This window comes from Rattus norvegicus, chromosome 15 (assembly GCF_036323735.1).
Source record: "Rattus norvegicus strain BN/NHsdMcwi chromosome 15, GRCr8, whole genome shotgun sequence".
Taxonomy (NCBI): domain Eukaryota; kingdom Metazoa; phylum Chordata; class Mammalia; order Rodentia; family Muridae; genus Rattus; species Rattus norvegicus.
In genome coordinates this window covers 66,630,445-66,644,364 of record NC_086033.1, presented here as the reverse complement: position 1 = coordinate 66,644,364, position 13,920 = coordinate 66,630,445, and the positions used below count along the sequence as shown (strand labels likewise).

Here is a 13,920-nt window from a genome sequence, read left to right as displayed (position 1 = left end):
AGATTCAAATAATAATAAACCAAACAACCAAATATCTTGGCTTGGAATGATGAGATGACAGTTTTCTTTGTCATCATTCAATCTGCCACAGTGAAAATGATAATAAAGATAGAGAATTAATTTCTCATTTTTCAGGTGAGTTATGGTTCCTCTTACATTTGTTGTTGGCGCAAATTGCTTATCTTGAGCAAACATTCCTAAAATACATGGAAAACTGCAAAATAGACTAGAAAGCAAGGCCAGCGCATCCAAAGAGAGCCCCAAGAAAGAGATCACTAAAATGTAAACCATCCCTTATTCTCTTTTTCACAATTTAACTATAAAAATCAAAGCAACCCATTTTAAAAGTCTGAAGATCTGTGCAATTAACAGTTATGAAAATAGGTACCATTAAGGAATGTCAGGCTAAGGAGCTAGAAAATAACTCCTTAATAAAAACCAGTTCCCTTCTCTTCCAACATGGGGAAGTGAAAATATTGTTTTTAGTAAGTTGTTGATAAGTTTATAGGCTTCTTAAATACTCCCATTTCTTCTTGTTATGTTAAGTCATCTACTGAAATAAAAGCACGGGTAAGAAGCACACAGTGCCAATTTGTACATGTAGCCAAATTATTTATTTTCTGTAAGAAGCCCAATCCTACATCCAACTTTCTACTGCGGGGAAAAAATAAAATAACACGCAGAATATTCAACCATACACTAATCTTAGTGTAGTGTAATAAAATAAAGCTGTTTGGAAAGGAAATAGCCCTAGCAAAGGTGTGTGCATTGAGGACTATGACTTCAAAAACAAAGTTATATCTTAAAGGTTGAGAAACCTAAAGTGTCAAGACTTGAAAATGGATGAGAATATTTACCATGGAAAAGCAAACTTAGGAAACATAGTCTAGATTTGGATTATAAAGAATAAGAAAATTTGTTATCCTTTTAATCCCTGAATCCTTTTAAACGTAAAATAACAGTATGTTTTCATTTTGTACATGTATACAAAAAAAAACCAACAAAATTTAGGATACAATCAAACGTTAACTTTGGGCTGAGTTTCAGTGGAAGATACTAAAATTTTATGCATTCACATGATTATTAAGAGTTCAGTAAGAAAGAATATGAATGCATGTTTTATGTCTTATATATAAGCTATGTTTTAAGCTATTAAATGAATAGAAGAAGGAAAGAAACATGCATAAAACATCATAGGGGACGTGAGTTCTTCAGTCAGTTCTCATGTTCAGTTGCTTCTAAGTGTTAATGTCTCTAGAATAGCATAGGGACCTTTCGAAATGTAAAGTTAGCATCTACATATGTATTAACTAATTTATAAGAGTAAGACTGATGTCTGCAAAGAGAAGTAAATATCCACCAAACAATTGCAAATGTATACTTTCAAACTTGAAATTCAGTTCTAACAGCTTTGGCTTTTAAACCCTACAAAGACTGCATTTAGCTGATAAAGGAAGTAAACAAGAAATTGTCATTCGAATGGTCCCTTTAATGTGTTTTGGTAATTAAAAATCAATAAACACATTACAAGTTTGAAAAGAATTAAATGTTGTTTAGACAAAGTATATTTTAGAACAAAGTAGGACCTTTGAAATTATAGTATCTTTTCCATGCCAATTTCATATAACATTAATATGGTATGGTTGATGATACTACTTCATAGAATTTGAATATAAAGAAAATAAGATAACATGGATATAGCAATATTTTTAAATGCCTGAGTAAAATGCTTTTCTAATATTATTTAAGTATTTTAATATATTCCATTGCTCTAATCAAACCAAAGTATATTTATGTAGATGAGTTACATATAAAGTTTCATTTCTCCAACCTGTATTTATCATTTGATCACAAAGCTTGTTAAGTTAAACAGTCTTTTATTGTCATGATTCATTTTCCCATAATTATACTGTTTAACTGCCTTATTTTTTGAATAAATATATGCAAACTTGCCAATTGCATTCAGCATAGTCATGCTAGATGCTCAATGAACCATAAGAACCATTTCACTACAGTAAACCTGCCTGGAATAGATCCAGTTCAAGTCCTACAAATACCAATAATCAGAATGTCACTTCAACCAGAACAGACAAACAATATGTGTCCCATGTATGTCAACAGATTCTCTCAAGCTCTGCCTGAAAACCAATTTCATAGTCTATCAGAATACATGTAAGAAAAACATGCCTCCCAGGTAACCACAACTTGCATTCATATACTGCTATGAGTCTTTCCTTTGGACTACACCTTAAAAAGACTGAACTGATTCCTCTGCAGTAGCAATGAAGCCGGAGCATATTTCTGCTTAGTCACCACGAGAATGTTGATGCCATTAAGGACTTCTTTATTATAGATGATTTATTTCCAGAGACCAAAGGACAGCAATACATCACTGTCAAAGCTAGCAGTGAAAGCTATGAGTTGTTGTAAAATACTGTATGCTGCCATTGAGGGGAATTCATGTCAAAGTCTCCTTTGCTAAGGTAGGTTGACAATAGATTAGTGTAGGTCTGATGAACTTCGAAAGAGTCTTGTACGTGGGTGGCAGAAGTCACGCTATCTTCAAAATGCTAAGTAAAAAAAAATGAACTGTATGCTATTCTTTAACAATTATATATCACTGGTTGAAGGAATTTAATCCAAAGAAATCACTTCACTAATGCTTTACTAAAATATGACTTTAAGGTAATGCCCTGTGGGATTTATTAAACAGATGTATTACCTAGGGGAATACATTCTAGAGCAATGACTAATATAGTAATTAGTGAGTGCATTTGTAAGAATGTACCCACTATTGAGTGTATTGCGAGAGTTCTCTGCTTCAGGGAGTGAAGTTTCATTTCCTCACAGGCCTGAGCCCAGCTGTAGAAACTTCTTCCTCTTGGTCTTTCATCATCAACCTTACACCATATGTTTTTAATGGTTCCAGCCATCCCACCAGTCCCCAAAGTACAAAACATTTGCTTAACGTTAGTTTTTATTTTCCTTGATCCCTGTAAGGTCTACATTATAATGTTTAAAATATTTTCAAAAGAAAATATGTTCTTCTTTAAAAAGTGACTTGCTTTGAATTGAAATTTGTAAAAGGAGATATTTGTGCTTGTAGTATTTACATGCATGGTACTGAAAGTATTCATGTTCACAGATAAACATAGGTAAACACATACCTGTATTTTCCAAAAAGTTTCTTTCTTTCTTTCTATCCTACTAAGTATAGGCAGGGCAAACTTTACTAAATGCGAGTACATTTCTATTAATTTTTAGAAATCTTGTTTTTTTTAGCTTATCTGCCTACGCTGTGTGCTTCTCTGCTACTCTATATTACATAAACAGCACTCACATTGAGAAATTTGAGCCCTCATACCTGACAATGGTGATGTCTCATACTATATATAAAGACATTGCGCTTAAAAAACAGCACCAAACATTCACCCCCAAATATTGAATGTCTTCCCATTAAAATATATACACTCCATAATTCTTTGACTGAGATGACGGTAGGAGGTTATTTTAGGAGTAATTATTTGAAATTCACATATAAAGCTAGGCCCTGCAAAGGTGTGAACAATACACATCTATTATAACACTGACTTCCTAGACAGAACTTTCTGTGGGTGAACAATGTGAGCCGTTTCTGTTTTAAGGAATATGAACGATTTAGTAACCAACTTTAAGAGGTTGAGATTAGAGTTTTAGGGTACTTTTTTTTTAAATCTCTGATCACATACAATGTTTCATAAGAAAAGATGCAAAGAATGTAATTTCTTGCTGTAAATCCTTGCTGTAAATGTATACAGCATACTTTGTGTTAAAACAATATAGCTTGCCCATACAGGTGAAGTAAAATTTTTAAAAAATGTATTGTTTTTGCAATACACAGACCTAATGAATTTTCATGTCAACGAGGATGATCAAGAATCACCTGGCCATCATTTTTAATTTAATTGAAATTGGGATACTAGTGGGTAATAAAGTTCACAATTCATGAAGAACATGTTTGTCACCTGTATTAAAAATAAAATTCTGTGGCTTCTAGTTTTATAATATTTTTCCTTTGATCTCAAATGTAGGAATGCTCAGAGGTGTACATTGGAGGTAATCTCCAAAAATGCATATCTAGCTAACACTATTAGCATTTTAGTAGGAACACTAAGAATAAGTTTGGAACTTTAAAAATAAGTTTAAATTTTCCTCCAGAGAAACTTCAAACTCTCAATGCTCAGTTGCAATTTTTATTGTGTAATACTTCAGGTAATATCAATCCACAATAAAAGTTTGATAGCATATACTCATTATGCTAAAGTAGAAATTAACCCTACTATGTTTGGAATAATCCTTTAAGAAATAAAAAAAGAAAAGTGCAAAGTGTCACAGGAGACAGGCAGGATGACAATGTCTTCCCTTCCTTGCTCAGTTCAACATAATCCTCCTAAGGAAGGATTTTTGAAGAACGATGAGTGCACAAGACTAATCATGTGACATCTTTTTAGCATTAAAAAGTGTAGCAAAATACTTTCAAATTTTGAAGTGACTCCAAAGCATATTTATACTGTGCATCTGTTGCTGAAATTATTAATTTAAAGGAGTATAGAGTATGAGTGATCATTTGAGGTCTTGGGAACTCATGTTAACAGGTATCTGGAGCCAAGGAACTCCTGTGCTAGAGAAATGAGAATAGACACAGAGTGGGTAACACCATTATTAAAAAAGCTTCAGCTTTCATCTTTTCCAAAATACATTTAACTGTTTGTGCACGATAGCTTACTGCTTTACAGCTCAATCTCACTTTAGTGTGTTTCCTTTGCCCTAGGCCCCTACCATATCCTTATTTAATTCATTTATGCTTAAAATAATGTACTTAACTCACATTTGGCAAATTGGTGTTGTAAGCCTCATGAACATATTTTAAAAGAATTTTACTGTTTTCCATGAGGACTTGGGAGTGAATGGACGTGCTTTTTTAAAGTTGATTTGTAAACCTATGCAATTTTTAGACTTTATTTTAGGAAATTTTGGTTGGGCTCATGCACGTTCTTTAACGAGAATACATTAAAACTGCAGTAGGCACTGTGGGTGAATACAGGTATTTTGAAAAACGAAACAAAACAAAACGAAATCAGGAAATTGTATCATCAGGTTGTCCTAGTGTGTCTCCTCTTCTGCATCAGGATGCAAGGAGAACACCTGTTGAGAAGTTGCCTGAGACCCGACTTAATTTGCTGTTTTGCTTTGCTTTCTGGAGACAGGGGCTCATGTTTCTCAGGCTGGCCACTCTGTTTCACCAAGAGTGACTTTGAAGTTCTGACTGACCTTCTGCCTTCCCTTCCCTACTACTGATATTTCAAGTGTGAACATGTTCTTAGAAAGCCACAGTTAACACGGTGATTCTTCAGAATTAGAAAGTGTTTCCACATTCATCTTAGATCATACATCACCCCACAAAATGAGACACATGGAAATGTCTTCAATGGAAAGTATTTTATACGTTCATGCGACAGAGTGCCTCCTTACCCACTTCAAAACCGCTTTCTATTCTTCAATACAACATGTATACCTTGAAATAAATAAAATATCACACCGTAACTTCAATGTAGTAGTATAATTCCTATGCAGTTATAGGTACAGATATTCACATGCCTATTGTCTAAACACTTTGTAGTCTGATTCACTGGATTTAGTAAAAATAAAATCTTTTACATATATATATATATATATACGTATATATACGTATATATACGTATATATACGTATATATATGTATATATGTATATATATATATATATATATATATATATATATATATATATATATATAGCTGAAAGGAAGCAAAAACTTGAAGCATGAGCCTTGGGCCCTGTGATCAAAACACTCTCAGACTGAAACTCCGTTTAACTTTAGCTGTAATGGGAGCCCTGCAGTCCCAAAGTTCCTATCTTTCATAGCTCCTTGCTGAACAAGGGTATTACAACACGGTAATGAAAATCGATTTAACCCGTTTTTAAAGATACACTATGTACTTTCAAAACACTGTGTAAGATACTTGGAAAATAAAGATGAGCCAGAGCTACTGCTGTTGATCCAATTTGATTTTGTGGACTATGACTGTACTTTAGGAAAGAGACGTGAAATCAGTAGCGTATTTACATTGCATGCTGAAGGATAAAAACGCTAACAAATGAGCTTGATACGAGGTAACGGAATTCCTGCAGACTTCCTTCATTCCACTTGAACACAAGGTGTGCTGCAGCTCAATTGTTGAGGGAAAGAGAAAAAGGGCAGCAGCTGGCTAATTTATTATGATTTCTATGATAAATATCAGAGAGATGTGGCACTTTTCTAAGGACATTAGCTTATTGGATTCTATTACTCATCTTTTAAAGGACTGCAGAAGATGGGGGAAGGTTTCGGTTGAGATTCTTTGAAAGACGGAGGTAACATGAAATTGAGACAGCGGTAAAATTATGAACTTAAACCAAAGTCCAATTTATACTTCGGTTTAATAGGTTACATTTTTAGACATAAAGGGATATAAAGACAGTCTTTCGCTTACTGCTTAAATTGTGAAAAACTTTAGACAGTATGTGATTTTTCTTGGCTTGGCTTTTACTATTAGTGAGGACCCACCAGTCTGATTTACAACCAATGACCAGCTTCAATGGCAATATGGTTAACATAGTATGAGCACCACTTCCTTCCACAATTCCGTCTTTTTCTATTTAAGAGTGCTCTTCACTAGTCTGAAAAGACAGACTTGCTGAGAATTTTACTGAATCAACTTGATTTTATAATTTTTTATACTGGAAACTAGATGAAAATTCAATTCAGAACCCTTAAAGTAGATAATTAATTATTAGCCTTTTGTGACAACCTTGTCAGTAGCATAAATATAGGACAGGTGTACAAAATATTTGCAATTCCAGAATGACTACATTACATCTATGAATAAACATTTGATCATTATTCCCTCTATAGAGAAATTAGCGTTCATAAATACCAGTTTCATGCAATTACAGGAAGACATTTTTAGAAGCCAAGTTTTCATACCTGAGAATTTCTTTCATGTTTCATATAAACTTTAAATCCATGATTACATGATTACTCATATACAGTGAATACTATCAAAATGGAATTTTATACTTTAATAGTAAATCACATCGTACGTGACGAGCCTTGTTCACATGGACACTATGCTGTCATAGAAAGTGGTATCTGCTTAGCATTGGGACATGGATGGACTAATATTAGCAGGGTAATGGGTCTTCAACGCTCCACCTGAACAATAGTAACGTTACTGAGACAAGCTTTTCAAAGCATAATAATACCCCAATGACTTTTCATTTACTTCAAACTGCCCCCCTCAAATGTCAAATTTCATTGCCTGCTCCTTCAGAGGAATTTGTAACCATGCCTGTTCTAAATATTATGGTAATCAAAAATTATTTTTGGGGGCACAACAGTAGTGAATAAAGGAACAAGAAGGTGACTGGACTATCACAGCATAGCCATCTTTGCAAGAATCAGTGTCTACGTTTTGGGCAACGGTTTTACATTCATCTTATGCTTAGTAACATGTGTAGATAACAGTTCAAGAAACAAACCATGTGGGACTCACTGCAATTTAATTCCCTGTCATCAATAGCATAAAAATGACCTTATGACACTTTGGGTAGACTTTTCATGCCCTAGTGACTACAGGAAGCTCACAGGAAACTCTGGAACCAATGAGAAATTTTTTCAAAGAATTTTTTTTTCTGGTCACTGAGCCTAACTTGTACAAAGCACTTTAGCATGTGAGTCACACTTCCCAAGCTGCAGCTGAAACTTTAGTTAAGGAACAAATGGGATTCATGTGCTGAGAACACTTTCAAGATATAAAACTAATGTGTCCAAAGGTAAAACTTTCTTCAGATTGACTCACAGCTTAGAGTACTGACCTGGTGACTATTCAATATTAAAGAAGTTAGCTCCAGTTTGGAATATAAATATCATATCAGCATAAAATGTTTTAATGGAATACAACTCATAAAGGAAATTAACTTTTTTCCCCCCTTTTGGTCTACTCTGGGAATCCTGTTATGGAAAGAAATATAGTCCTGCAGATAGGATAAAGTTTAAATATTGACTGTTGTTATCATTTCAAAATGTGTAAAAATACATTTTAAAAATGCAACAGAGGTGTGGCGTGTGTTTTAGCTATATACTAGGGAGGGGTTCTGATTAGGGAATGGTGTGCACACAGGGTCAAAACTGTGAACCGCTTTCCATTAACTAATTCCCACCCCACACGCATTATTGCTGGCCTTCTGGTTTCCCCTTATTCAAAGGTCTCAGGACAGCACCAGCGAGAGCTTTTAAGTGAAGTCCCCTTTACTCTAAAAGTCTCCTACCTGAATTATGGACATCCGAGTGGCAGGGGTCTCGCTCGAATTGGTCCCTTGTCCGGTGAAGCTGCTGTGGCAGCCTGCGTGCCCCTGCGGGACAGTCAGGTTGTTGGAGGCTGGCTTAAGATACATCACCTCTGACCGGGGCGAGCTGAGGGGCAGGCGGGTTTGGTAGTCGAAGTACATAGGGGAGGTGGCCAGGGAGGGACTGCTCACCACGTTCATGACGTTCATGGCGTTCCTCTCTTCCACCTCGCTCTGCACCAGCATGATATCGTTTTTGTTGATTTTCTTCTTCTTGCCCTTCCCCCCGCCTAGTTGTGGGTGGCTGTACTCGGCGATGCGGCAGTTGTAAGTGCGAATCTCCTTGTTTTCCCGTTTACATTTGACAGCGATGGTGATCATGGCCGCTAGGAGGATGATCGAAATCGTGCTTAGTGTCACTATGAGAGGCAGCGACATGTCCCAGTGATGCTGCTCACCATTCACTCGCGGTACCCCTTCAGGCAGGGAACCACTCACGGAGCGAATGATAAGTTTGGCCACGGCGGACAGGGTGGGCTTGCCATGATCGGTCACCTTCACCACAAGCTCCACCACCGGGGTCACATCCTCCCAGAAGGGGTGCAGCGTGCGGATCTCGCCGCTGGACGGATCGATCTCAAACAGGTGGTCATCATTGCCATCCACAATCTCATAGGTGAGGCGCCCGCTCTCTCCAAAGTCGCTGTCCAGGGCTCGAACTGTGCTTACCAGGTACCCCAGGCCAGCATTGCGCGGGACCTGCAGTTCAGCGGTGTCGTTCTGTAGAGTGGGAAGCACAATCACTGGAGCGTTGTCATTCACGTCTAACACTGTCACCCTCACCGTGGCGTTGCTCTCCAAATGCGCGGGCGCCCCCGAGTCCTTAGCCAGCACCTTGAATTCAAAAGCCTTCGTCTGTTCATAGTTAAAGGAGCGCAGGGCATATATGGCCCCGTTAGTGGGGTTCACGGACACATAGGTGTAGATGGACACGTCACCGATGTGTGAGGGGAGAATGGAGTATGACACTGTCCCATTTTGGCCTAGGTCGGGATCCTGGGCGAGCACTGACCCGAGGTATTCTCCTGGAATATTGTTCTCATGTACTTGGAGCACGTACAGTCCTTTGGTGAAACGAGGCGGGTTGTCATTCTCATCCAGAATCTTGACAGCGAAGGACTTGGTGGAGTTGAGTGGAGGGGAGCCGCCGTCCCGGGCCACTATTGTCACATTGTACTCGTCTTGTGTCTCACGGTCCAGCGGACGGTCAGTCACCACGGTGTAGAAGTTGTCATAGTTTTCTTCCAGCTTGAAGGGGACGGAACCAGGACCTCCCAGGCCACCTCCACCCCCAGTCCCTCCTCCACCTAGAACTCGACACTGAAGCTGCCCATTCTTGCCTGAGTCTCGGTCAGTGACCCGAACTAGGGCGATGACTGTGCCAGGCGGGGCGGCCTCACTCAGCGCCCCCTGGCGCACGGAGACGAAACCAATGGACGGCGCGTTATCGTTGCGGTCGATGAGCTTGACTGTGACCTTGCAATGGGCTGGAATTGGGTTAGGTCCTAGGTCTCTGGCCTGCACGTCGATCTCTAACATGCCGTTCTCCTCATAGTCCAGGTTGCCCTTAACGCGGATCAGGCCAGTTTTAGGATCGATGGAGAAGAGCTCCCGCACGCGGTCAGGCACATAGCTACTAAAGGAGTAGAGGACTTCTCCGTTGGGTCCTTCATCAGCATCGGTGGCGTTCAGATCAATGACCACCGTACCCAGTGGAGCGTTCTCGGGCAGTTCCACCAAGTACGATGGAGCCTCGAAGACTGGACTGTTGTCATTGGAATCGATCACCTTCACATTGATCTGCACCGTAGCGGAGCGTGGAGGCTCCCCGCCATCCAGGGCTGTCAGCACCAGAGTGTGGTGGTTCTGCAGCTCGCGGTCCAACGCCTTTTGGATGACTAGCTCTGGGAACTTGGTGCCGTCGCCGCGGGACTTGACGTCCAGTGCAAAGAGGCCATGATCATCGCGGGTGAGCAGATAGGTGCGGAGCCCGTTCTCGCCAGCGTCTGGGTCGTGAGCGCTCGTAAGGGGGAAGCGGGTGCCGGGTGCCGCGTTCTCGGAGATGTCCATTTCTATCTGATCTGAGGGAAAAGAGGGAGCGTTGTCGTTGATGTCCTGGATCTCTACCTTGATCATGCAAATCTCCTTGTCGTTAGCGAACACCTCTAGGGAGAGCTGGCACTTGGCATTGTGGCGGCATAAGGACTCACGGTCGATTCGCTGTTTGGTGTAGAGGAGCCCGCTGTCAGCATCCACGTCCAGCAGATGTGGTGCGGAGTTCTCCAGCACCCGGTAGCTGCCGGACTTGCTCCTCCCGCTGCCGCTGCCGCGCTCAGCGGGCGGAAGCCCGGGCTGCAGTCGGGCATCCTTGCCGATGTTGCCTATCACCGTGCCGGCCCCTTGCTCCTCTGGTACTGAATAGTTGAGGTTTTTGAGTGTCAGGGCAGGGGCCCACAAAAGAAAGCAGCAACAGATGGAAAGGTACATCCCAGACCGTTGGGGTGGGAACCGGAGCAGCCGGACTGGAGGTGCTAGCTGGTGGGTGCGCGCCAGTCTGGAACCGGGGCGGAGCGTAAGAGCTCGGAGCGAGCCACAAGTCTGCGAGTCCTTCCTTCCCTCCGCACCCGGGCTGCGGCACCAGGCAGTCTCTCCTTATTCCGCTCAAGTTGCCCGAACCTGTTGATCTACAGCATTCGCACAGAGAGAGATGAAGCCGCGCTGCGAAGCTGCAGCAGCTCCGAGCAAAGGCGGCGACTCCCTGCGGCTGAGGGCAAGCCCAAGGCTTTGTCTCTCCCGCCTGGACTTCAGGAGGTTCAAACTTGCGTGATGAGGCTGGCGATAAAAAGGAAATCGAGTCTGGAAGAGATGATAATGAGCCGAAGGATTGGTGGGTTTTCCTCACTCCCGCTAGGCGCTGCAAAATCCACTCCCTCAGGCAGCCTACAGAATACTCTTCAAATCGAGTGGGGGAGGGCTTCGGGAGGTGTGTCTCCAGGCAGATCAGAAAGTGGAATCCTTTAGTTACTGGTATTCGGTGACGAGATTGATGGGAATGAGTAGGGACGAAGAAAGAGTCACAGATACATATGTATATTTGAGGCTGCCCTGGCTCACAGAGAAATGTCTGCTCGTTGTGCAGGATGGTCGGCTTTTAGGCACTGTATTGCTGCATTTAAAGATCTAATCTTGCATTGCTGGCTTAGGCAGCGGCGGCGGCAGCGGACTGCATCTGCGAGCCAAGTATTTTTTTTTTTCCTCTTCTTTTTCTCTCTTCTTTCCGAGCAGCCAGAGGGAGGGGAGGAAATGCAGCGGAAAAAAAAAAGTGTCCCGATTTGTAGTTTCCTCCCCCTTACCAAGCTCCTCCTTCTCCTCCTCGGAGAAGGTTCTCCCCCAAAATCAAGAAAGCCACAGCCTGATCAGCATTTGCGCCGAGAGCCTGTTGGGAGGAGAAAATAGAGAGATATATCTCCGCGTCTGTTCGTAGAACACTCTGGTGTCTCTACGCCAAGCCCGGAGCCGCCACTACCATCCCATCCTCTTCCTGCAAGCAGAGACTCTTCTGCCTGCAGTTTAATTCCAGTTTGCTTCTCTCGCCAGGCGAAAGGAAATCAACAGGCAACTCATGGTTAGACGTGCAGATTTGAAGGGGGAGGGGGGGGCAGACGAGAAAGGAGGAGGGAGCTACCCTCCCAGTCCTAGCACACACACACACTCGCCCTGTCTCTCGCTAGGAGGGAAACAGTCTCTGCATTCACAGGGCTGGGCTGTCAAGTGGCTCTCTTTTCTTTCTATTCAGCACCTCCTTCCAGTGGCCCAGCCTCCCAGTCCTTTTCATCTAGAAAAGAAAACCTTGGCGAGGAAAAAGAGTGGTGGATATTTGAAGAGAATACAGTGTAGGCTTCCCCCCTTATTATTAGTAGTAGTATTTTAAATTGGAGGAGTAGGGTGGCTGGAATACATCAAGGCTTGGCGTGATGCATTCTGCAGTCTGGCTCTCACGGTCTCTGGTCGACTTGGAGAAGGCAGAGGGTGAAGAGCTGCAGCCACCGCGGTTCTGCCAGGGCACCCACCAGGGGAAACTACCTCCACCTCCAAGGGGAGGTTAGGCATGGGTTGATCTACACATTATTTCCGCTTCTCCAGGCGCCTCGGTATACGGGAATGACACATCCAGAAATGCAGGTGTTCTGATCTGCGGGATGAGTCAGAAGCAGAGGAACGAATCGTATTCACTCTCTCCTCACGGTCCTTCGTTCACAGACATTAGTTGAGGCTTCTTCTTAAGGCTTTCTCTGACTCACTCAATAGGAAAAACAAAAAAACAAAAAGCAAACAAACAAACAAAAAAAAACCCCACAAATTCACGTCGAGGGGTGGAGGGGGGAGGAGAAAATGAGAAAAAGAGCGTGGGGGGAGGAAGGCAAAGCTGAATCCAGGAGCACTTTTACTCTACCTCTTTCGGCCGGAGTCCGAGGCTCTGCAAAACAAGGCGTCTGCTTTGCTTACGAATATTTATTTGTTTTTGAAAACCTTTCCACTTGGTTAGGCGTGAGATGCCCCCAAATCTCTCAGTCTTAGGGGTAGGGGCACGTTTCCAGTAATGATCACAGCTTAGCCCAGGATCATAGTTCAAGATTTTCCTCCCAATGGTCTCTGTTCACAAAGTCCAGCATCGGTGTGCATAGCTAATAGTCTGTTGTGGAGCTTTATTTTTTTTTAATTCCTCCTTTTTTTTTTCCTGTCACGAGTGGTCTCTTTCAGTCTGGTACGGTGGTGCCTTTCAGGATCACCCCAAAGCCTGAGAAAGACGTGCAGGTTTCAAACCGAATAAATCCATCTCCGCCAGCCAAGACGCGGAGGAAATGGAAGGTGAAAATTCAATTCAACAGTTGGAGTAGCGTTTCCGAGCTGCCCTCCTCCGCTGCGGCAGCCGCCGGGCTCGCAGTCCGGATTCTCTCCCCAGCGTCTCTTGCTGACTGACTCTATTCACCTCACGCCGCCGCTTAAACATTGATACTGATTCTCTGCCAGCCAATCGGCGTGGGGAGCCAGACCCTGCCTTCTCGGCCCACGCCCAATGGGAGGCGGAGAAACGGTAGGCGGGGGCGGGGCCAGCAGCTCCGGAGCTTTAGAGTCATTGACTAGCTGAGTCCGACCGGAGAGCATCTAGGCCCGCAGAGCCCGCGCTAAGTCTCCGCGGCGGCGCCCCTGGCTGAGCCACTAGTCGCCCCGGTCCTTAGCTACAGGGAAGAAGCAATACGGCAGTCTTCCTTTAGAAAGAGAAAAGTTTGACAGTGATTTGATTTCATGTGGGGATCGGATGTAAAGCCAGGCATGGGGATCCCGGCAGACTTTGCAGAGGGAAGTAGCTGCGGTCTTCCTGATGTGTTCTTGTCCACACACCAACACCGGTCGTCAGCTTACACACACAAACACTGGGCCAAGGGAGTTGCGG

General features: G+C 42.4%; 1 protein-coding gene across 12 annotated transcripts in view; it reads right to left on the bottom strand.

The window, feature by feature from the left end:
• The window catches only part of Pcdh17 (protocadherin 17), a 93,459-nt gene extending 80,643 nt beyond the window's left edge, over positions 1-12,816 (bottom strand). For 5 of the 12 annotated variants that reach the window (XM_006252377.5, XM_006252379.4, XM_006252378.5 and 2 more), the window contains exon 1: positions 8,388-10,957. In XM_006252377.5, the coding sequence (XP_006252439.1) occupies positions 8,388-10,952 (2,565 nt within the window). In that variant the 5' untranslated portion in view covers positions 10,953-10,957. Of the gene's footprint in view, positions 1-8,387 lie in introns of all 12 variants that reach the window. The other 7 variants (XM_063274310.1, XM_063274311.1, XM_063274312.1 and 4 more) reach the window with 4 other exon arrangements.
• Positions 12,817-13,920: the final 1,104 nt, after the last annotated feature.